At 53.7% G+C, this 23,774-nt stretch overlaps 1 protein-coding gene across 1 annotated transcript in view; it reads right to left on the bottom strand.

The window, feature by feature from the left end:
• Window positions 1-23,774, bottom strand: part of SLC6A5 (solute carrier family 6 member 5) — a 56,079-nt gene that overhangs the window by 10,391 nt on the left and 21,914 nt on the right. The window contains exons 7-13 of the mRNA XM_038568193.1: window positions 19,362-19,496; window positions 16,867-16,970; window positions 14,102-14,226; window positions 9,054-9,166; window positions 8,173-8,304; window positions 7,118-7,217; window positions 630-730 (exon numbers count right to left, since the gene is read on the bottom strand). Coding sequence (XP_038424121.1) covers window positions 630-730; window positions 7,118-7,217; window positions 8,173-8,304; window positions 9,054-9,166; window positions 14,102-14,226; window positions 16,867-16,970; window positions 19,362-19,496 — 810 coding nt within the window. The remainder of the gene's footprint in view (window positions 1-629; window positions 731-7,117; window positions 7,218-8,172; window positions 8,305-9,053; window positions 9,167-14,101; window positions 14,227-16,866; window positions 16,971-19,361; window positions 19,497-23,774) is intronic.

The following is a 23,774-nucleotide window of genomic DNA, read 5'->3' as shown; positions in this document are numbered from 1 at the left end:
AGGATGTGCACTTAAGTCGCCCTGCAGATTTACTGACACACGAAGGGCTTTGATCTTTAAGAAGATGAATGTCAGATGATCCCAAAATGTCAGCATCACACTTGAGGATGATAAGATAGTTCTCAAAAACAATAAAAGTGAACAGCAAAAGTCTAATTGGTGCTATATTAGTTGTAGAGCCGCTGTATTGAGTAGTGGTTAAGAGCAAAGAGTGCGGGAGCCAGCTCCCTGGGTTCGAACTCAGGCTGTGACAGCTAATGACTAGCTTGCACCGCTAGGCAGGCCACATGACCCCTGGGTGTCAGTTTCCTCATGTGCGGAATGGAGATGATCATAGCGCCAACCGCACAGGCTGCTGTGAGGGAGAGATGAGGGGACACCCCTGAAGCTCTCGAACAGAGCCAGGACCATGGCTAGCACGTGGGAAATGTGATTATCTGCTCTCAGCCCATGAGGCGGACCGATATCGTGGGAAATGTCCCATAAGGGTGAGTCACAGCTAAGCACCTTAGGTGAGGCACTATACCTCTCTGAACCTCAGCCTCCTCTTCTGAAACATAAGAATAATATGCCTTGTCCAAACACAAAACACCACGTCCACACGCAGGGACAAAGCATGCAATCCTTACGGTTAAAATGGTTGGAGTGACAAATGCCCAGCAGACTTTCCAGAAGATGTTTGGCTGGAATCCAATCATCATCTCTATATCTTCGCAGAATCTCTGCAAGCCTGCAAATAGACAAGGGGAGACCGAGCATGAGGCGCAGAGGCAGGGCGGCGGGTGGAGGGCAGGCCCTAGGGCCCCTCGCTCAGGCGCCCCTGCCTAGAGATGGCCCCAGCCTGGTGTCAACATGACCCCTGTAATGCAAGAAGCCATCAGACAAACGACCCACTGCCGGGAAGATTAGGGCAAACGGAACGTTTAAGTAGATATTAGATACTCTCTGCAGTGAGGTTCAAAAATGTCATCCCTGATGACACCTCAGAAGCTCGGCTGTCCCCTGGCCCGGGCGTCTCAGCGCCGTCACGGCCTGGCACATTCATCCGTGTGGCTGTTTTCGGAGATGACCCTACGTGCTTAGCAACAACTCTGGCGAAAGCCAGCTACGTCTGTGGCCAGGGAGCACAGCGCGCCTGAAAGCCTGCGGATTTAGAGTGAGCGTCCCCACACATCGGTTTTGTCCCCACCCTCCCAAGGATACTCTTCTCGGAGCCAATCTTTCTTCACTCCAGATAAGATGGTGACGTCAGGCCAAAAACCAGCGTAAACTCCAAGTGGCCACCGCCCACTTTGTTGGAACTCAAGCATCGCTGTCGTGGCCCCTGATGAGCTTAACTAAATTATCAGGGAGAGGACAGTTATTCTCATGACCACACATAACCACCAACCCCACGCACTCTTGGGTTGCCCAGATTTTTAAGCCACTCCTTGGAAGGAGGAGCCACTGAGCGAGGTTTGGGAATGGGACAGCTTCTCACGTGGTTTCCTGAGCTCATCAGGGGCTCGGCTTTCTCCCAGCTGTGGGGTTACCACGCTGAAGGGACAGGGAAGGTCCTGAGCTCGAGCTCCATCACAGCCAGCAGCTCGGAGCAGGGACCCAGGAGCCCTGGCTTAAACCTCCCTGTTCCCTCGTCCTCAAGGTCATCCGTTGAAAAGCGGGTACACCTCAGGTCAAGAGGGACACGGACACTCCTCGAGGAGAGCACTCACCCCGCTACACCTCTCCCTATCAGGAGTAATCCCCGGCACATCCCAAGACCCTCTTGCCTGAGACGTAGGCCCCTTTGCTTCTCCCAGCCCCCTTGGGTTCCTCTGCCCTCGGCCCCATGAGGACATCTCCGGGGGCTCCCCTCCCAGCCCTTACTTGCCATCTCCTACCGTTGCCCTCCCCTCCCTGTCGCCACCCGTGCTGGCTGCCTTCACCTGCCCAGTGTCCCTGTCCCTGCCGCAGCCCAGGTTCCCCCTCCAGCCTTGCTCCCTCAGGGCCAGCTCTCTGCCGCGTGGCAGTAGGGAAGAACGATGTGACATGAAAAAGCAGTCTCTTGCTGGGGGAGAAAGCAGAGACTGGTATCCCTTAAGGGAACAAAATAGTTCATCTCAGCCCCTTTAAAAAAAAAATGGCCCTGATAATATTCTGTATCTTGATCTGGATGCTGGTTACCTGGAGGTAAAAATTCATTAAACTGTATCCTCGGTTCTGTGTTCCTTCCTGTGCACACGATGTTGTACTTCAACATTAAAGTGCACCGTCAAAAGTCCATTCTAGCCACCATCACCAGGACAGGGGACCCTGAGACCTCCTGTGGCCTTAGCTCCTCTCTGCTCCACCCCAGGCCCAGATCCAGCACCTCAGCTGACTCTCGTGACCTGGAATCACCAGGCCCGCTGACAACAGCCGTGACGGAGGCCAGCCAAGCCCGAGGTTAGCCACTGGGAACAGCGTGGGGCGTTCCCCCAAAGGCTGCTGCTCTGAAATCCACTCTAGAATTGCTGCACCCTAACATTTCTCAGGTGGCAGCAGCTCGGCTTCCTGGTCTACCTTAAAGAAACCCTTGGAATCAGGGTTGACCCCAAATGTGGTACAGTGGAAAGAGCAACGGATGGGGAGCTAGGATCCAAGAGCTGAACCCCTGCCCTGCCCCCAAGTCCCTCGTGACCTTAGGAGAAATATTCTCTTTCTAGCTTTCGCTGCCTTACTGGGGGAGCTGGAGAGATGGGTCCATGATTGACGCCAACAGGGTCCAGGTTGCTTCCTTGTCTTCGCAGGCAAGAACTGCAGGCCTTGAGCGGTTGACCTGACCACCCTGGGATTTGTTATTTGTGCATGTTCTTGAGTGTTATCAAACACCTTCATAGAGGATCTCTGGACAGTGTTCTCTGAGCAAAAGTGAGGGGAGAGACTCAAACAGAAGGCAAAGCTGAGGGCTTGGAAAACGCACTAAAGGCAGGCCTCAGTTGTTGAAGATAAAAGAAAGACCCTCGAAGTTTCTGTGGTCATTTTTAACCCTGTTTTGTTCCTCTCCAGGAGACCATTCATTCCCAAGAGATGACAGTGTACAACTTGGCTGGGAAACTGATTTGATGGGGCTCCGGGTTAGACCCGAGGAAGACGCAGAGATGCCTCCTGGAGGAGGAGGGGAATGGCGGTAACGGCGCTCAGGCTTGCCCACAGGGGCCAAGGAGCCCTCCGAGAGCTGTAGGAAGGGGCGACGGTGGGCACTCAGCTCTAGCAAGAGGCAGAGTTTGCTGCAGGGGCTGGTGCTGGGACCGAGAGGAAGGCCCGGGGCCCCGGGCTAGCTCGGTGTCAGGAAAGACCTCTCCCTCTCTGGGCGACACAGGAGGGCTCGGGGCACTGGCCCCTGATGCCTCTCCAGGGCCCGGGATGCCTTGGCCCCTTCTGCCCGCCTATGGGCTAGCCCCGCGGGGACAGCCCAGGGGTGCCAGGGCCTCCAGCCCTCCGTCCTCTTGGGGCTCTATGCCCCATCCTGCCACAGCCCCCCATGCCTGCCTCACCTGAGTCCCCGGCTGAGTCCCTTACTGAGTCAATGGCTACCTTCCTCCCAGGTCTTCGTCTATGTGGCTTCCCCTGCCCACTCTGTCCTTTCCACTGACCCAGGTCCCTCTTACCTTCAAGGCCTAACTCTTAATAAAAGAATTGTTCGTGGAGCCTGGGACATGTGCCTGAGGACTCGCCTGCTGCATGGTCTTGAACCTGATAGGGTAGGACAGGCTCCGAAAGGCATCTGAGCCAGCGCTCATCACTGAATCCACAGAAAAACAGCAGGGAGAAAAATGGCAAACTCATGGCTACTACTCTCGACTCAACACACAGATCTGGGGCTCAGAAGTTGGCCCACGGCAAGCTCCTGACAGCCAACCAACCCTGAACTGAGAAATCAAAAACTTGCTTCACCCAACCAATCCCTTTCACCCGCGCAGCCCCGCGCTCCATAAACCACATCCCTGCCCTTGGTCTGAACACGGTCTTCAGGGGGCTGCTCTCCCCGCTGTGTGGCCACAGCGTTCTCCTGGCTCGTGAGCTGTGCACCTGTACCCAGCCCTGGGCTCAGAAGGGTGCTGCCCCTGGATGAATGGTCTTTTGTTGCTGTCTTGAAATTCTTAGTACATTTTCACTTTGCACCAGGTCCCACCAATGAGGGCTCTCGCGCCTCAAATAATTCATTTATAGTTAACATGAAGGCCCCATCCCTCAGGGCCCAAACCCTACGTGTTGGCTCAGGTTTTCTTCACCTTGGTTAGTACTAAATTCAACATTGACTACGTCTCATTGACTTTTCTATCCTTCTATCTCTGAGATGCTACCTTCTTGAGGTTCTCCTGGCTACTCCGGCCCTTCTTTATCTCTGGGCAGCACACACGCTCCTAACCAGGGGTGCACGGCATAGTCCTCGACGTTAAGCATGAAGTGGCTTTGGTAGGCAGCTGGCGAGATGCCTGAGTGTACCTCTCAGCTTCCTGGGAGCACCCAGGGCATACAGTAAGCACCAAATAAATACTTGTTCATTTACTCACACACATTTACCTGTGTGTGTTATTAACGGACTGAAGCCTGGCATTCGCAATGTTTGCTGAGGCCTCGCAAAAGCTGCTGGGGGACTTTGCACCCTGGGTGAGGGGTAGACAGCGCAATTTCAGTTAAGGGCATACGTGAAGATGGAGTACAAGCAGGAAGTTCAGGAGCAACAAAATTTAGTGTGTGTCGAGTTCTGGAGAGACTGTTTTGTTTTGTTTTTCACTACAAAAGCCTGGGTGAGTTCGGCCTGCAGGATGGGCAACAAACATTGAAGAATGACGTATTCCATCGCATAAAAGCCACTGCCTGGTGTGAATCTAACATCCTTCATGGGAATGTGGAGAAAGATGGTCTGGGGGGTGGGATGCGAAACCGAGTCACTGCTCTGAAAACAGGGCAAGACAATTTAACAACATCCCAACTTGGGGGAAATGCACCACCTAGAGCCGAGCAGGTGGCAGGCAGGAGGTCTCTGTGGAGGCGCAGCACAGGGTCCCTCCCGCCAGAAGGTGATGGGCTCCAGGAAAATGTAAATCATTTTTCCCAAGTGACTCTACTTTAGGTAAAAGTCTCTTAAACGGATCGTGCCTACATCAGACACTTTTCAAGCCAGATCCCTCAAACCCAGATATCGGCCTTTGACGCATGCGGACCGGAGAACCCAAATCAGCTATTTCAATCCAAAGATAAAACCTGCAAACTGTACCCCCTCTATTTTAAATGTTTGAATGGCATCCTCTGGAATCTAGAGTCTAGAGATTACTAGAACCGAGAAGAAAACACAAATCTCTGCCATTCCCTTGCTTATTTTATAAGCCAGCCAGGAAAGGAGAGCATCGAATGAGTCAGGTTCATTTTCATCCCTCACAAGCCAATGTTCAACGGTCCAACACTGACCTGGCACTAGTTTGGGCCTCATCCTCTCAGGAAAGAATGCATCAGCCTCTGGAGTATAAATTAAATGCATGTTCAGGCTTTTCCTTTCCTCTCTAGCAACTGTGTTAGTCTATTTCAAATATTTCTTCTAAGATTCACTTCTGAAAATTCGATCCAGGTCTAAATCAGAGGTTCACACCCACTTCCTGCGCTCACCCTGAGCTCAGCACAGAGTCAGCCTGGTTCTGGAGGTTGCCCAGCACCTGCTCTCTTGGGAGTCCAGGCAATTTCCTGGACGGTCCCCGGAAAAACAGCACAGCTCAACGACTAAAGCACCCAAGATTTATTTTTTTTTTCCCTCAGAACCGAGAAATCTACTACCAGACTTAAAAGCGGGGATGTGTGCAAATTCACTTCTAAAAACAGAAAATTTTAAAGGTTTCTATTTTTAATGATGCTTGCAATCCACACCGGGGCAGCCCTGTTTTTAGAACAGGATTGTACAAGTGTGCCTTTTGTGGCAATTAGCAGCGAGGACACGGAGAGCAAGCAGAGGAGGTCACGACAGCCAGCTGCACTTGGCCAGGACTGCAAATGAAATGCTGTCCTGACTTTGCCAGCAGACCACCTGGTGACCCCATGAGGGGCTAAGTTTCCAAAAGAAACTTTACATTAAAAAAGCAAGATGTTCCCACCAAGGATGCCAGCTTCAAAGGAGGAGCTCGATAGAGCCCTCTGGCCCGACCCCTCTTCCTCTGGGCGTTTGTCCTTTATGCATATCCTATATTCCAAGCGATATCCTGCATTTCTTCTTAGCTTAGAACATGTTGCTATCTTTTTTTGGTGCTGCCATACAAATAGATAGTCTAAACTGGCATTTTTCACCTTCCTGGGGTTTGCTATGGAGACCTTAACTATCTTGGGGAGGCCTTAGACTGGGCATGGTCCTGACACTTCCAGGCACAGAGGAGTCATTAGCATCTTGAACTCAGTAGGGCGTGCTTGTGTGACCGGCAGTGTGCACACACGGGCTTCGCGAGATCACCCAGTGAGACCCCACCAAGCACGAGCACCTCCACATAAGGGGCAAAATGGCATCGGCTGTCTCACCTTCCTATTGTTCTTAATAACAGCCCCACAAATTTTGGGATGCAGGTGTCTATGGTGATGAGAGGACCAACTAAACTGTAAGGAAACTAGAAGTTTATTCCTGGGAGAAGCTGGGACGGCACTCTTGCCTCAGACTTCTACGATAAGGTGTCCTAAGGATCTTATGAGCCTGGCGATCTCGTTTCTCATTACAGTATCTGGGGACCACTCCTCACTCAAGCTACACAGGGACTGCCACCAGCAAGACCAGGAGATAATTTCACACCCGCAAAGCAGCCTTCTTCCTCCCTGATCTGGCCCTGCCCCCAGATCTTAACTGTACACAAGCCAGACCATACCCAAGGCCCCGTCCTAGGAGTTTCTGAAACAAAAAGAGGTTTCTGGGTTTCACCATCAGCCACCTTTTGCTTCTCAAATAAATTCAGTTCACAGTGGTCTAGAGGCAAGTTTGAAAATAAAGGTACAGCTCTCTTATGGCTCCTAAATCACTGCAATTAAACCCTTTTGTTATCTTGGTAAATATGGAAAACCTACTCGCCATGGATGCCTAATGCCACTCAGCTCTCCTTGGCAGCCCGTGTGGCGGTCCCCTTACCGTACACGTAGGAGATCCCCACGAGCTCAAAAATGGCAATGATGACGAGGGCGTAGGATGCAGCGTATGTGTCCACAAGCTGAAACATATAAATTCCGCCCTGGTAGGAAAGAGAAACAACACCAGTGGGCATGGATCCAGGCTCTTCCCGCTGTGAACCGCCAATCCTTCCATGCTGGGGAAAGTCAGGTGCAAGCAAAGAGTCAAAGGATCTCCCCTCCTCTTCACAGTAGTAACCTACACCTGGTCTAGTACGCAGGCTGGAGGCCTGGCCATGTTAGCAAATCAGGCCCTCAAGAGACTCTGAGTCGATCAATAGAACAAGCACAGAAAAGTGATCTAACATCTCACCCTTAAAAGGCAAAGGTCAACATCTGAGGATGTGTAGGTAAAAGCAGGCAGAGGGCTTCATTTCTGCCTTAAGCAATAGACCATCATTTCTACCCATAAGTCTGCAGTGACTCACCTTCACATGACCTTTAGGTGCCGCTGAGCATTCCTCACACATCCCCCTGCATCTTTACTTCGCTATTTATGTCTCTCTACAACAGATGAGGCTTAGAGACCCTCTTATTCCACTTCATCGTTTCACGGATGGAGAAACCAAGGTCCGCAGTGGTGCCTTGCTCAAGGTCACAGAGAGAGCAAAAGCAATATAGATGCTGAGGGAGCTAACACTCAATTTACCAAGACACTCAGGACTTAGAAGGAAACCCATAGCTGTTAGACTCCCATGTCGAACGAGTAATCAACTGGGAATTTCTCTGGTCAGTAAATTTGGATCGTCGTGTCATATTTTCCTAAAGGAGGACACACCTGCCTTGTTGGCTCAAGAAAGCTACATCTCAATTATGAAGATGCTACAAGTAACACCAGCAGCCAAGGCGACATGTTTCCATCTGTGCACAGAATCCCTAATGGCCTGGTGCGGTCTACACAGAAATGGCAGAGACTGGCTACCGTTATGAGTCGGAGAGCGGAGGGTGAAAGGACAGATGAGCCTTCGGGCCCCCGCAGGACCCGTCCCCAAGCCTGTGGCCAGTCGGACTGCTCACCTGAGTGATCATTGGGAAGCCCATGATGAAGAAACAAATGCAGCAGCCCAGAGTGAAGACCGGCTTGTGTGTGCGCAGGTACTTGGGGAACTCGTCCGAGATGGAGGTCACGATGGTCTCGATGGTGGCAAACTGGAACAGGGCCAGGAAAGGAGCCGCTGAGACAAGCCACCCAACCCCAAAGCTTCCCCAAGCCCTTTGTGTTTCCCACCAGGGAAAGCTGTAAGTGTATTAGATTTGGTTCTTAGGCCCACATTCCCCTGATGGCTCTAAAGGGCTTTGTTGGGGTCCAACCCACAAGGCCAGCAATGGGGATCCAAGAGGACGTGAGCTTGAGAAGCTGCCCCTCCAGCCCCCAGAGACTGCACTCACACTCATCCATCAGGACATTCCAAGCTTCACTTTGTATTCATGAGATGTAAATTCCTTTCCTCCCGTTTACCTCGAATTTGATCTTCTGCTTGAGGAAAAACCCTGTATGCACCCAACCACTGAACTCCGAGTGCCTGTCAGCAGGATTTGTGGCAGTCTCGGCCCCCCGGGCAATCTTCCTAAAATCGACCTCATATTTTTGTCCCTGATCCAGCCCCACAGAATCTGCATCGGCAAAACGACACCAAAGCAGGAAGTACACACACTGACACCTGCACGGAGGGTGGAGGGAGGGAGACAGGACGGCTTCTTTGCACCATCCCATGGATCACCCACAAATACAAAGCTATCCTGAGCCCTGGGCAGGCACCTCACCATCCTATATCCCTCTGGAAGCATTCGGGGACCCCTGAGCCCACCCCAGTCACAGGCTGGAGGCAGGGTCCAGGAGAGAGGGTCTTCAAGAGGAGCCACAGGCAGGCATCGTCGGGAGAAGGGAAGGGGCTCACCATGGTGTCAAGTCCAAGAGTGAGGAGCATCAGGAAAAAGATGATGGCCCAGAATGGAGAGAGGGGCAGCCTGGTTAGGGCTTCAGGGTAAACCACAAATGCAATGCCTGGTCCTGAAAGGAAAAAGAGGGATGATTGCAGCCGGGCCCAGCTCCAGGCCCCCTCTTCCTGGAAGCCCACAGGGGCCTCTCCACAGACATATTATGTGCTGCTTCCATCGGTGGTTATTTTCCCTCATCTCCTTCCATTCCCCAGGTAGACCCCAAGTTCCTTGAAGGGAAGGATCAGGGGAATCAGGTCCACACCTCAGGGACCTCAGAGGGGAGATAAAACTAGTGCCAAAGCAGAGATTCAGTCCAAGGCCAGGCTGTGTCCCATGCATATACCACAAAACCCCTCACCTTTGTGTTGATGAGTTGGGGGCGCATATAATCATTACCCTGTAGAATGGTGATTCTCATCCAAGGGTGAGTTTAGGCCTCCACCCCTACCCAGGGGACACTGGGCAATATCCAGAGACATTTTTGACTCTCATTCCTGGGGTTGGAGGTGGGAGGCAAGTGATGACTGACACCTAGTGGGCAGAGGCCAGGGGTGCAATGCCCAGGACCGTCCCCATGAAAAAGAATTATCCAGCCCAAAGGTCAAGAGTGCCGAGAACTCCAGCTCCACAGGTTAGACCACACCCAGATTGACATCATTTCCTCCCTATTCAGCCCTCCAGGAAAAGCCTTTTGCAAAAATCATGAATCCATCTACCACCTTAATTATCTTGCCCTATAAAGGCTTGTTAAAAATGGGGCTAAGGATCGTGGGTAGTCAGTTGGGGAGAGGGGGCTGCGAGGCCCGTGGAAAGTGGAGAGAGTCCGGACGCTAAGGGGCAGACAGATCCAGGTCCAAATGCAGACTCCATGGCCAATGGCTATGCAACCCTAGAGAAGATATCTCATCTCTATAGGCCTTAATTTTGCCCATCTGCAAAATGGGACTAGCAATAGTGCCTCACGGGGGGTCACGAGGAACAAACGAGAGACCGTGGGCAGAGTGACGAGACCAACGTCTCACATGTCACCAGCCCTCACGGAATATTCACTGTTACTATGACTGGACAACGAACTTGGAAATCAGCAGCTCTGAGTCAGACGTGTCCGCAAGGACGACATGTGGTCTTGGCAGAGGGTGTGTGGGCGGCTGTTCCTCTGCCCTCATAAAGCCTGCCCGCCGCTCCCCTCTGCCTCACAGCCTCACCGGGAAGACTACTGTGACCCACGGTGGCTAAAGACCCAGCAGTCACACATTTCCTCGTAAACAGAAAAGGAAATGACAATGGGCAGAGACAGGCCAAAGCCGGGCTAATCCGCAGCCAGCGCACGTCTGGAAACCAGCTCCTGCAGCACCTGGAGCTTTTATGACTCAAGCATAACAGCACTTTTTTAAACTGGAATTTATCAGGTTGTTAGTTCTGAAGGCTGCCGAGGGCCTTGGGGTATTTAAAATATAAAGCCTTGAATGCCTGAGATGGCCCCGCTTTATGCGCGGATTGAACAGACGGTACCGCCGGCCTCTGAAGGCTCCCCACGTGAACCAGGGAAGTCTGTATTAAACTACAGTTCAAAACAGGTCTCCAGTGCAGAACACCGAGGAATCCAGTTCAGGGCTCGGGCGACAGCTGGGCCCATAAAGCGGACAGGAAGGTCTTGAAACGGCCACTACCTGCGGACCCCATTGATTGCTTTACCAGGATCGGGCCCTGTGGGCTTCACTGCCTTTGCAGGGGGCAGGGAATGATTTCAGAATATTCAGTCTGCTTCCATTCCATCTGCCTCCCTGAAGTATGGGGGTGAAGGCATCATTTCCAGCAAACTCAGTCCATCTAAGACGACTGGGCAGTGGACTTTTAAAATTTTTATAGTTTTATATGACTTTGTACAGTTCAGTTTCATTCCTTAACTGGAAAAGTGGATTGAGTAGGTGCCCGCAGAGCTTTCCCCAGAGGAGGCCCATATGTCCTAGAGGCCCAGTCCCATTGGCCTCCTCTCCACCTGGGAGGCAGCGTGAGGATCGCCCGGGGGCTGGAGGGCAGGCTCCAAGCCTCTGCAGTGGAGACAGTGGGACCTACCCTCATGGTGCTTCTGGGAGAACAGAACGTATTGATGCAAATAAAGGGCTCAGAACAAAAGTGAGAACTCAGGGAACAGAGACTAACACGCTTCCCACGAGAGGTTCAGCTACGCCAGCAATTTGGACAGAGGTCTCTGCGGTCCTTGACCCCAGGTCACACCCGGGGCTCTGGCCAATGCAGGCCGTCACGGTCCCCGCACAGTGCGCCAGGTCACTCTGCCGTGAAGCCTCTCACAAATGGGAAAGTTCTCAGAGGATACGCTGCCTGGACCCCTGCGCTTTGGGGAGGAAGGCCTGGCATCCAGGTGACAGACAGACGGCAGGCGGACGGACGGTCGGCCCCTGTCCAGAGTGCTCGTGTTCACCAGCAGCGTCTTTGAACCACTGGGGACCTGGGCCTGGGAACTCCCAAGCCAACACGCACATCTGTGTGCACCTACTGTGGTCTAACCCAGGCTTCCTGACGGTCGATGAGCATTTCTGCTGCCCGCAGAGCTTCCCATTGGATTCGGATTCGGACCATGAGTCTCGGCTGCACAGGCAGCAAGGCAGGCGGTCGGAAGGGGACCCTGAGGGCTGACTTCCCCGAAAGGTGCTTCTCTGGGGCAGATGACTGAGCAGAGCGTGCCCCCTTCCCTACGCTCATGGTAAAAGCGGAGGGCAGCCTGGCGTCCCCACCAATCCCATCCTCACCCCCCCTAAAACTGCCCGAGAGCTGGAGTAATGACTGACAAGAATGCCTCAGGGGGGGCTGGTAAACGAAATAGAACAGCGCTGGGTCCTTCCAGAGACCCTGTCTTGGACTAAAGACCGAAACACAGTCACTAATGCTGGATCAGCAAACACCATACAGAATGCCTGCGAGCCAGCGCTGCCCGGCAAGGAGGAGGGGGCGCTGACCGCAGGCCCCCCCGAATCTCCATCCCGAGAAAATCAGGCGTCCTGCAAATAGCATTGAAGAATGCAGGGAAACTCAGAGGAACGGGGATAGCTGCCCCCACGGGGAACGAGGTCCCCCGTCCCCGAGCTGGTGACCCCACATCGCCAGACACTAACACAACGTTAGTACCTGTAAGAAGCAGTCTTCTCGCTCTTTAAATCAGAGGAAGTGAAAAGTATCTGGAAAGGGGACGTTGCAGAAAGAAACAGGCGAGTCTTTGTCTTGCTTTGTAAACGAAAAACAAAATTCTGTCTGGGTTTTAGCAAAGTGTGACACCGCCCCCCCAAGCCCCTTTCCCGGGGCAGGGAGGGGGAGCTCAGAGACTTCATTCCACGAAAGCCCGCAGCACAGCCACTACTAGCGCACCCTGAGCTCGGGAAGGTCACCGACATCACAAGCACATCAGACCTGCTGGGAAGGACCTCCCTGCTGTAGCTGTGCGGCCTGCCAGGGGGAGACGAGGGCAGCTGGGGTGGCCGAGGCACCCCTGAAGGGGAGGCCTTCTCTCCCCGCCCCGGCCTCCCTTGCTCCCCAGGGAGCTGAGCATTCACAGCCAGGCAGGGGCGTCCACTCAGCAGCTCCAATTTAATGCCCTGCTGCAGAAGCAAACCTCCCTGGGGGTTTAACACTCTTTCCAGGGAGAGGTAATTACCCCCCTGGAACACGCCAGCTCTTAACTCTTTGAGGCCCGCTGTGCACCAGCAGCACCGCTGAAGCCATAATTAATTATCCCTGGGGAGCCAGCAGAGAGCCAGCTGCCCACCAAGAAGGTGACATTTCTAGGACTTCCTTCCCTCGGGTGCTGGCATCCGAGCCACGATCTGAGCATTGCAGTGAGCTCCGTAAGTGAAGGTAACGGCACAGAGAAGCTGCTCACAGGGACACACCGTGGACTGTCAGGTGCCCACAGTCCCTGGCACGGTCCCAACCCTGAGGCATCCCACAAACCCCTCATTAGAGAAGGATCATAATAACAGGCAAGAGCCACAATGAAATCCGTCAACCATGGAAACCTCGCAGACACCCAAATCCTTCTGGAGTCAGGCTGGGTGGAAGTAAAAGAAGACTTAAGAATATTAAACCCGACCTACAAAATGCTGTGCTGGAAATACAGACTGAGATAAAAACGAAAGCTCTCTGTAAACTCGGAAGCACCACACAAATGTTGGCTGTTAATATCGGGAACCCTCGGGGACGTCTGGTGGCTCAGTGGTTGAGCGTCTGCCTTCGGCTCGGGGTGTGATCCTGGGGTTCCCTAGGGGGTGTGCCCCCATCGGGTTCCCCACAGGGAGCCTACTTCTCCCTCTGCCTGTGTCCTGCCTCTCTCTGTGTGTGTCTCTCATGAATAAATAAATAAAATCCTAAATATACATATATATATATTCAACACAGGAGTGTTCCATATAGAAGTATATGGAAGCCTTGGATAGGAAGTCAACATTTATTCTACTTCCCTCCCACCACCACCAGCCAACCTTTCCACCCACTGGGGGGGGCGGGGGATGCAGGTCTGCACTGCTAACCAAGCAGGAGGCCCAGAGAGCACGCAGAAAAAGCCTTGTCAGGAAAAGGCTGCTCTGAAGTCAGTGCTCCTGCTGAGCGTGAGCTCTGGGTTTGTCCTGAGCTCTGTGCAAGGAAGGCCACCCTGCAGCAGGCTGTGCCCACACCAGCTCCAGGGGCACCAGGCTGCCTGAAGACGACTCTATCTGTCCCCATCAGGCGGAACAGCTATAGATCTGACTTATTCGGGCTGGAGCTGAAGTAAGAGAGGAAAGAGAAGACAAGGCAGGGGAGAGGGCCGCAGGACTGGGCTCTTATGGCCTCGCTCCTGGTGAGGACCCGGCGGCTCTAGCCCTGCCTGAGCTTCCAGCTCAAGCTTGTCCGAGCCTCCCCACACAGGGGGCCTGGGCTGTCCCACCACCCCTCCGATTCCAGAAGGCCAGCTTCCCAAGATGGCATAGGTCAAGAGCCCGTGAGGTGACCGTACCTTGGTCTGCCACGTTCTCAATGTTGACTTTGCGTTCGTTGGCCATGAAGCCAATCACCGAGAAGATGACAAAACCGGCAAAGATGCTCGTGGCACTGTTGGTGCAGGTTACAATTAGGGTGTCCCTGGGGAGGAAGAGACAAGAGTAGGCCATTAGGTGTGCTCTGTGAGCAGGAAGGGACAACGGGCAGGACGCATAAACGTGGCCCGTGTGTGGTTTGCGCATGCGTATGCGCGTACATGTCCATTTCTAAACATGTTTTCATGATAGGCTGGAAAGTCCTGACCAAAAAGCTCCAAAACATTTCTCCTGACCGCCCTGTTCCAGGCCTCTGGGTCAGAGCTCTAGCTCCACGAGCTCTCCAGCCAGGGCTCCGCTCTCCCAAGTGGCAGAGGCAAGACTGTCCAGCAGAGCGGGAAGGGATGGGATGGGGCCTTTCGAGGACTCCAGCCCGGACCATGTATCAGAGAAGAGAAGGCAGTAGGACCGTGAAATGCCACCCAGGCTTGAGGACAGGAGCACACGAAGCGCAGGGGGGTGAGGCAGGTGAGACGGGCCCTCTATTGGTAATACGGTCCCCAGGCTGCGCCCAGCCAGCCTAGACTCAGGAGACAGGTCAAGCCACATGGAGCCTCAGAGACAATTCAAATCCTGATCCTCCTACCGGATGGCGGTAGGACCTTCTCTCCACTGCCATTTTAAGTGGTGGCAATGACCCCACCTTCCTCACAGGTTGTCGGGACAGGACCAGACGATGCCCGCCCAGCACAGTGCTCAGCAAACAGCCCACCTTGTCTGGGCCTTTAGTTTACTGATGAGGACACTGAGGCACCGGGAGGAAGAAATGGGTTCACTAATGGGTCAGGATTTGAATCCAGACTCCCTGCCTCAGCCCCGTGCTCCTTCTGCCAAACCGCAGAGGCTCCCTTCTACCAAAGTGCAGAGCCCTAAGCGCACTGCCCTCGGACGGCTTCCGGGCCAGTTCTCGGGTCATAAATTAATAAGCAGCTGTGACCAAAGAAGTTCACACGCCCTAGCTGGCACGCCAGCTGCTACGGGCTCAACTGTGTGCTCCCGGACTCTATCCGTGTTGAACTCTAACCCCCAGTTCTTCAGAATATGACTGTATTTGGAAATAGGGTCTCTCTACAGGGAATTCAGTTAAAAGGAAGTCATCAGGACCTGATCCAACATGACTGGTGCCCTCACAAGAAGAGGAGATTAGAATGTAGATACACACAGAGGGAAGACCACGTGGAGACGCGGGGAGGTGACGGCCATAAATATCAAAGAGAGAAGCCTCAGAAGAAATCAACCCTGCCAGCACCCCGATCTTGGCCTTCCAGCCTCCAGGACCGTGAGAAAGTTAATTCCCGTTGTGTAGGCCCCACGCTCTGCGGTCTTCGTTACAGCAGCGCTCGCAAGCTAATACGCGGGCTCTCTCCAAGCTGCCCCCAGCCGCGCTCAGGCCCCTTGCCTTCCAGCCTCCTGCGCACACACAGCTTCCGATCCGGTCCCCGGACCTGCTCCCACCCCACATCCCCATCACTTTCCCACTCGGGCCCACCTCTCACCGTTCCTGCTCCCTGAAGTACACTCCCACCTGCCCTGCACCTGCTGGAATCTGGCCCCGTAGACATCTCACCCTTATGGAGCCACCCCAGCCACTCAGGTCACAGCTAAACTATAATCTAGTCCTCTTGGCTCACAAAATAGCTCATGCATTGTTAGAAAATGATGATGATAATAATAATAATAATAATAATAATAATAATAATGGCAGCTGCCACTTACTGAGTGCCTATTATGTGTGAAACGCTGCTGTGTGATCTGTGCGTACATCAGCTTTTATCTCTCTAGAAAACATTATTATAGGCATTTTATAGATGAGAGGAAAGAGGCTCAGAGAAGTATCATGCCCAGGTCTTGAGTTCTAGTAAATGGTGAAGCCATAATTCAAATCCGAGTCCATCTGGCCCTGGGCATGCTTGCTTCCTTCCTTCCCTTGTCTCTTTCTCTCTCTTCCTTCTTCCTTCCTACGGTCTCTCCCTCCCTCCCTTCCTTCTTCCCTCCTTCCTTCCCTTTCTATTTTAAATCAGCTCACCAGGAGAATGGACCTTATTTTCTCATTGTTCACCATACATGTGCTCAACTTTCAGGTGTCCCCTCCTCCGGGAGCTGTCCAGGCCCTCCCAAGTGGCGCTCGTTGGGGCTCTAGAGCCCCTGGTCTACTATCACACCATCCAAATGTACCAGAATTTCCTGAGGATCCCACCGGGACATGGAGATTCCTGGGCCCACCCCATCCCAGGCACCGTGCAAGGCCCCAACGTCGCCTACTGACCCTCCCATTAGTTAACACATCCATCAGCGGAGTCCCCTTCCCACCGCACCTTGCCGCCTTTCCTGCAGGGGTCTGTGGGAACATATCTGTCAAGGGACAGTGACCGTACTTGAGGGGTGACCCTCGGGCTGCGTCCACAGCTCACAAATCCCAGGATGCAGCCAGCGCCTCAGCAACCCCTGCAAGGGCTCAGGTGCATCCCGTGAAGAGCCCCGCAGCCCACGCGTCCCAGAGAGCAGCGCAGGCGGGATCCAGGCCGCCAGGAGCCAGCGGCTCGGCCTTAGCAGGTGGCAACCTCCCGGCTGCACCCCAGGACCAGGTGCCGGCGTGGCCATGGGTGTCTGATGACTCAGCCCGTTGCCCTGTCCCCAGATCCCCACCCCGCTCCCGAGCCCTGGGGTGCCAAGCGCCTCCGCATACCTGTAGCAGTTGTTGTGGAATTTGTTGTAGGAAGAGAGAGTGATCAGGCCTCCCCATGCAGCGGACAGCGAGAAGAAAATCTGGGTGGCCGCATCCTTCCACACCTGGGAGGCCAAAGGGGAGAAGACCCAGGGTCACTGGAGGGGGCCGGCCCGGGCAGGGGAGGTCCCCCGCCCAGCGCCACATCATGTCCCCAGGAAAGGCCGTCGGCGGGGGGCAGATGGCTTCAGCACCAACTTACTGGCTTGTGCTGGGAGCCCAGAAGGCAGGACATCACCCGGGAGATGGCAACTGCCTTCCAACCAGGGGACAGGGGCTCCAACTCCCCGCTCCAGGCCTCTACGCCCTGCGCGGGGAACCGGGCGCTCGGGGGGAGCCCCGCCTCCACTGCCCACGCTCCCAGAACCACCGCCACGGCCCAGCACACTCACGGACACGAGACAAGTATCTGCTCAACCTGACATCCCCGCAGACGTCAGCTGCTATTAAAGATCAGAAGTTCTGCAGCCCCCCCCTTCGCCTCCGCGTGTGCCACGCACCGTGGATGTCACAGGGCACGGCCTTCTTGAACGTGGCTGACACGTCCCTTGCTTCCTGCGTGGTTTCCCTTACTTGTCCTAAGGGGTTAGAGCTAGAGGCCGCTCAGGGGTTAGGCTAGAGATCTGTGTGATCCGTAGAGTAGATCGCCCATCAATGGGACGCCCGGGGGGCTCAGCGGTTGGGCGTCTGCCTTCGGCTCAGGGATCCCGGGGTCCCGGGATCGAGTCCCACATCGGGCTCCCTGCATGGAGCCTGCTTCTCCCTCTGCCTGTGTCTCTGCCTCTCTCTCTCTCTCTCTCTCTCTGTGTGTCTCCATGAATAAATAAATAAAATCTTTAAAAAAAAATTTTTTTAAGTGACTGCTTTAAAAAAAAAAAAAGAATTTCCATCACTTTTATAGATTGAATCCAGATTTAAAATTGTGCTTATACAAATGATATCCCATGTTAGAAGGAAGAACTCATTCATCCCACTTAATACTTAGAATTTCTGATGCTGGCTATAGAGTTTCCAAAGCTATTGATTTTTCTGAATCACTGTTAGATACTTGCACTACAGAAAGTTGAGAAGCATGGACATTTCCAGCTGTCTGCACAATTCAAAATGGCAGAGACCTTGCTATTATAAGTAAGAATCTATTTAGAACATGATTATTTTAATCCATATAATGTCAGCAAGTTTATCCATTCTTGATGGCCTTGCTTAAAAGCCACTTCCTCCAAAAACTCCCTAATACCTTCAGTCAAAATTATATTTCTCAATCTCAATTCTCATAGCATTTTATGCCAATTTGTGGTATAGTTCTATTTTGTGAAAATGTTTGCACTGTTTTCATGTGTGTGTTTTCTATATCTATTCAATAAATTCTTGAGAGGAAAAAAATAATAAAATAAAATAAAATAAATAAAATAAAATAAAATAAAATAAAATAATGCTTATAATATGCACAGAGAAAGTTCCAGTGTGCGCTGGCCAGTCCCATTGTCCCACGCTCCTTAGTAACACAGCTGTGGATCTACGTAAAGGCACCCGTTCGGCCCACGAAAGGACCGTCTCCCAGCACCCAGCGGAGGTGCAGCGAGGACAGGATAACCAGAGGATTTAGTTTCTGACCAATGATGTGAAAATCAAGTGTCATGTGCGACTTCCGGGGTTTCTCCTTTCTCAAAGAGAGGGGGGTACCTGTTTCCACCTCTTTCCCCATCCCTCTGTGCCACCTGGAATGCTGATATGATGGCAGGAGTTCTGGCAACTGCATGGAAGTGAGTCACTGAGGATGGAAAGACGGGAGCCTGGGACGCCGTGGACCACCCGGCCAGCACTGCACTCTGTGCCACTCGGCCGCTTCAGTGCACACGAGGGGAATAAACTGTCCTGTCCACACTGTCATCACCTGGGGGCTTTCTGTTACGTGCAGTCAAGCCCAATCCAAGCTACGTATTCCTCGCTTGCTCTGGAAAAGCAAGTTTTTCTTTACGGTGAGGAAATTCACTTATTAAATAATCCCCTCCTTTGGAGGTTTGGGGACTGGGGACTTTCAAGGAAGGCAAGCCCGAGCAGAATATGCAAAGCACAAGTACAAGCGTGTGCTGGCCCGTGTTGGGGGGGCCGGGGGGCTGCAAACGTGTCTCAGCCCTTTATGTGATCACTGCTGTGGTTTGCCTGAGTGCTGCTACCGTCCACCCGGCAAAACTCAGATGAGTGGCGCGACGGCGAGTGGCCCGGGGCTGTTAAGGGGACTGTGTCCTTCATCTCAGCCTGCACTGCGGGCCTGCATATAGGACAACCACGTGGGGCAAGCACCCCAGGGATCAGAGGACCCCCCCAGGTGCCCAGGTCTCATTAAAGACTCCCTGAGCACAGAATGGTCCGAGGTTATCGGGCCTTGTGAGGGGGCAGGGAGCCTGACCCAGGGCGGGGCTCCTCCCCGCTTGCAAATGGAAGCATAAGCCCACCGTGGCATCCGTGAGCTTCTCCCACTTGGGTGTGATGAAGTACCAGATCCCAGCGCCGGCTCCGGGCAGGGTAACGCCGCGGATGAGGAGGATCACGAGCACGACGTACGGGAACGTGGCCGTGAAGTACACCACCTGGAAGCAGCATCGGGAAGAGTGAGTGCCACGACAGGCCCGCAGGCCTAAGGGGCATCCATGGAGGTGGAGGGTCGCCTGCCCCCCCCCCCGACGCAAGCGCCTTGTAGGGAGGGCATCAGGGCAGTTTCCCCCAATTCTCCCAGGGCTGGGGACACAGGGAAGGCACTGGGACCCAAGATCAGAGAGAGCCAGGAATAGAGTCTGGGGGGAGGGGTGCTCCGCTGCCAAGGGGCCGACTGCCCAGGGAAGGAAGCTGCGCGCCTCCTTCCACCCTAACTCCGACCCCAGCCTCCGCTTGAGGACCCCAAATCCAATAGAGACAAATCTTTTGGCTTAAGCTTTCCATCCTTGTTTATGCAGACACCCTAAGGGAGGCGGCCTGGCAAGGTGAGAAGAGCATGATCTTAGAAACACCTAAGTTCAAATGAAATCACACGTCCAGCAAGGGGTCACTCTGAGACCGTGGACAAGCTACTAAGTGCTCTGATCTGCTTCTGCCTCTGCAAACTGGACACAATGACACCTTAACAAAAAAAGGCTGTGTGGATTAATGAGCCACCAGTGTAGCCTGGTTTATGTAATAGGTGGTCACTCAATGCAGTTAAGCTCAAAAGCATTTATTGACGACCTGCTATGAGTTGGATGCTGTGACCTGCTATGAGTTGGATGCTGTGCCAGGTGTCTGATGCGCAAAGATGAAGGGACTCGGGACCTAGAGACAATGTCTGCATAATGGGCCATGCCACTGCACCCAGGACACTGTGAAGTCCAGGGGGTCTGCTGTACTACTCAACTGGGAGTTTCCTAAAAGATTCATGGAAATGACATGTGAGCCGGATCTAGAGGCCAAGGACAGCTTGAGGGAGGTGGGGGGAGGTGGAAGGTGGAGGAGGAAAGCAGGCGAGGCAGGGGTGTGAGAGCAAAAGTCTGACGACCCACTATTAGGATGGCATAGAGTGGAGGCTAAGAGTGTTGGGGGGCCCTGGGAGCATGGGGGGGAGACCACACCGTGGGAGGTCTTGAATGCCGGTCAAAGGATGCTCCTGGATTCTGGATGCTGGATGCTCCTGGATTCCCTCCTGGAAGGGACCAGAGTCAAAAAAAACATTTGGGAAGTAACATCAGCAGAACTTGGGGACTGTGGCTGGATGGGACTTATCTGTCAATCAAATGTCTGGGTAAAGGAAGAGCTAGGGATCAGGATCCCATTCTACGAGCCTGAGCTCAAATCCCAGCCCCCTCACTTATGAGCTGGGCCACTTGGGAAATGACTTAACTTCTCTGAGTCTCAGTGTCCACATTTGCAAACAGGCGACAACGACAGCATAGTCCTCACAGGGCTCTGGGAGGAGTACACTGGGACGATTCACACGAAATTCTACGGGCCTGGGGCACTGGCAACAGAAGCACCGCTCTAGTCTTGCCCGGGATTGGCCAGTTCTAAACGTAACAACACTGACAACCCTCTGCTCACAAGCCAGATGAATCCCACAAAGTGCATCAAAAGACCCTGCAAGGGGCAGCCTGGGTGGCTCAGAGGTTTAGCACCACCTTCAGCCCAGGGTGTGATCCTGGAGACCCGGGATCGAGTCCCACGCCGGGCTCCCTGCATGGAACCTGCTTCTCCCTCTGCCTGTGTCCCTGCCTCTCTCTGTGTCTCTCACGAATAAATAAATAAAATTAAAAAGGAAAAAAAGACCCTGCAAGGATGAGGCTAGGCACTCGCCAAGCCCTCTCTGATCCTCGAGGTGGCCATATACAGCCACCTGGGCAAGCACATTTGGTTCTGAGCCGCCCATTCCCACATTCCCACCTGCAGTCTTCCCTCCTGGCCCACCTGGAACACCTGTCTGTACAGACTCCGGGGCCTGGCAGGGGGCTCCAGAACATCAGTGAGTGGCAGGCCCTGGGTTTTCAGGGCACGAGGACCGATTCGGGGACTTGCAGAGGGGGGTGGAAGGAAGGCTAGGATTGAGTCTATGATGTAACTCTTGGGGTCACTTCATTAAACATTTGGGTTTATCAGTAAACACAACGCAGGCCCTCTGCAGCCCCCTACCCACCTGCCTCTCTCTCCCTTGAAGTGAAACCCAAAGGCATCTGACATCTCAGGAGAAAACCATCGCCCTAGGACTCCCCGGGCTGTCTTCTGGGCAATGGGATAGGGCTGGGGGGAGGAGGTGACCCTGACCAGTCTGACCTCCCCACCCCACCAAGACAGTAGGGCAGGTGACAACAGAGGAATATCCTGTTCAGTTCACCTCCTGGCCGTGGGGGCTGGTGGGAAGTGAGGACAGAAGGACGCAAGGGAGAAGGGGTGACCTGGGCAGCAGGGGCCGGCAGGAGAAAGCCACCGGAATGGCACCGGCCTACCCGGCTGAGACACCTGTTCTCATCTGCCTACTGGAGACTGCTTGCCCACCACCATTTCTGGAGCTTCCTCTACGGATCAGCTGTGAGGAGCCCCATTTTGCAGAAGAAGAAACTGAGGCTCCAATTAAGCATTTCACAAGGGGTTAAACATCTCACTCGAGGCCTCCCAGCTGGAGCCAAGACCCAAACCTAAAGCTCCCTAATTCCAAACCCTCTGTTCTGTCCCCGGAGGCCACTCTACGGGCCACGTGATCAGAAATGGGTGGGGGCAGAGCAGGGACAAGGGTGGAGCAAGTGAAGCACCTAGAGGGCGACGTTTAGGGAGCTACTCACTCTCGGGCTGACCGCACACTTGCAGGGCCCCCGACAGCGAGTGTCACCTTAAATTTCGCCACCCTAGGCACTCACCTGCCGCACCCAGGTCCAGGCCCTGGCGTGGGGGATCATGCGCTCGCTTTGTAGATGGTGATCGTGATGAACTAAAAGGGCCCACGGTCTGGCTCCTAAATCCTGGGGATTTGGGACTCAAATGCGAGTCAGGTGTGCACGGAGGCTTCACGCACAGCTTGTGCTGGGGGCTGGATGGGGGGGTTCAGAACGCGCTTGTTCCAGGATGTACTGTCAGAGGAACTGAACTCCAAGGTAAGGAGTTCTGTTTGGCGGGAGTGACAGCGCCCAGTTGATCCGAGCCCGCGGCCCGACACCTGGCTGCATCCTGCTCTTGGGGAGCTCTGAGCAGGCCTCAGCAGCCGGTGCTAGCTAATGAGGTCCGCCTCGTGTTGTCACTCACACGGGCCGCATTTGACCTTCAGGCAGCCCCCCAGTCGCCCGGGCCCGGGATTTCTAGCTGCTCAGAGGGAGACTGAGTCTCTTAGGAAGCAACAGGCCATTCCTGTCTCCTAGGGCCCCGCACAAGACGAACTGAGCTCATCTTGCTGCAGGAGGGGGGGGGCATCTCTGTCGCTCAGAAACGGCAGGCTGACAGTCTTCAGTCAGAAGGAGGAGGTGAGCCGTGCATTCACCTGGGCTTCCCAGCAGTGCTCCATGACCAATGCCCGCACACCCCAGGGCAAGACAATGAATTGGGACTATTTCTGGTGGCATCCCTCATTAAAAGAAAAAAAAATTGATCGTTGATCCTTAGTTGGCAGCTGTTCTCAATGAAGCAGAATGATAAGTTAGCAGATCTAGAAGAAAAGCTTACCTGCTCAGGGCTCCTCAAGAGTTCCCATACTAGAAAGCCCGAGCACCAAGATTAAACCCTAAATCGATAGAAAGAACTAGGTATAACATTGTCCTGAAAAATCCTGGACTGGGAGACCTGGGTGGCTCCACGGTTTAGCGCCGCCTTCAGCCCAGGGGGTGATCCTGGAGCCCCAGGATCGAGTCTCACGTCGGGCTCCCTGCATGGAGCCTGCTTCTCCCCCTGCCTGTGTCTCTGCCTCTCTCTCTCTCTCTCTCTCTCTCTGTCTTTCATTAATAAATAAAATATTTTTTAAAAATCCTGAACTAATAAAGCTAAGAGGGTCTTAGAGAACATTCAAGCTAACCTTTGAGTTTGTAGATGTGGAAAATGAGGCAGGCCCCAGTGCCCCCTGTGACTTGCCCACCTGGCAATGACAGCTGATGGTGGCAGAGATGGGGCAGGAATGCAAGGTGCTGGCTCCCAGTAGGGGGGAGGACTCTTATCCTCCCCTCCCCCACCATAAAGGAGGACTCCGCAATTCTGTATTCCTAACAGCCCCTCCCCTCCCGGGGAAAGGATATAAAGGATGTCGTAGGGGAAGGACTTGAGGCTTTAAAGGGAAACAGATGGGGATCCCTGGGTGGGTCAGCGGTTTAGTGCCTGCCTTTGGCCCAGGGCATGATCCTGGAGACCTGGGATCGAGTCCCATGTCGGGC

Source organism: Canis lupus, chromosome 21, assembly GCF_011100685.1.
Source record: "Canis lupus familiaris isolate Mischka breed German Shepherd chromosome 21, alternate assembly UU_Cfam_GSD_1.0, whole genome shotgun sequence".
NCBI classification, from domain to species: Eukaryota; Metazoa; Chordata; class Mammalia; order Carnivora; family Canidae; genus Canis; species Canis lupus.
The sequence above is the reverse complement of the archived record's forward strand: the minus strand, read 5'-3'. Positions and strand labels throughout refer to the sequence as shown.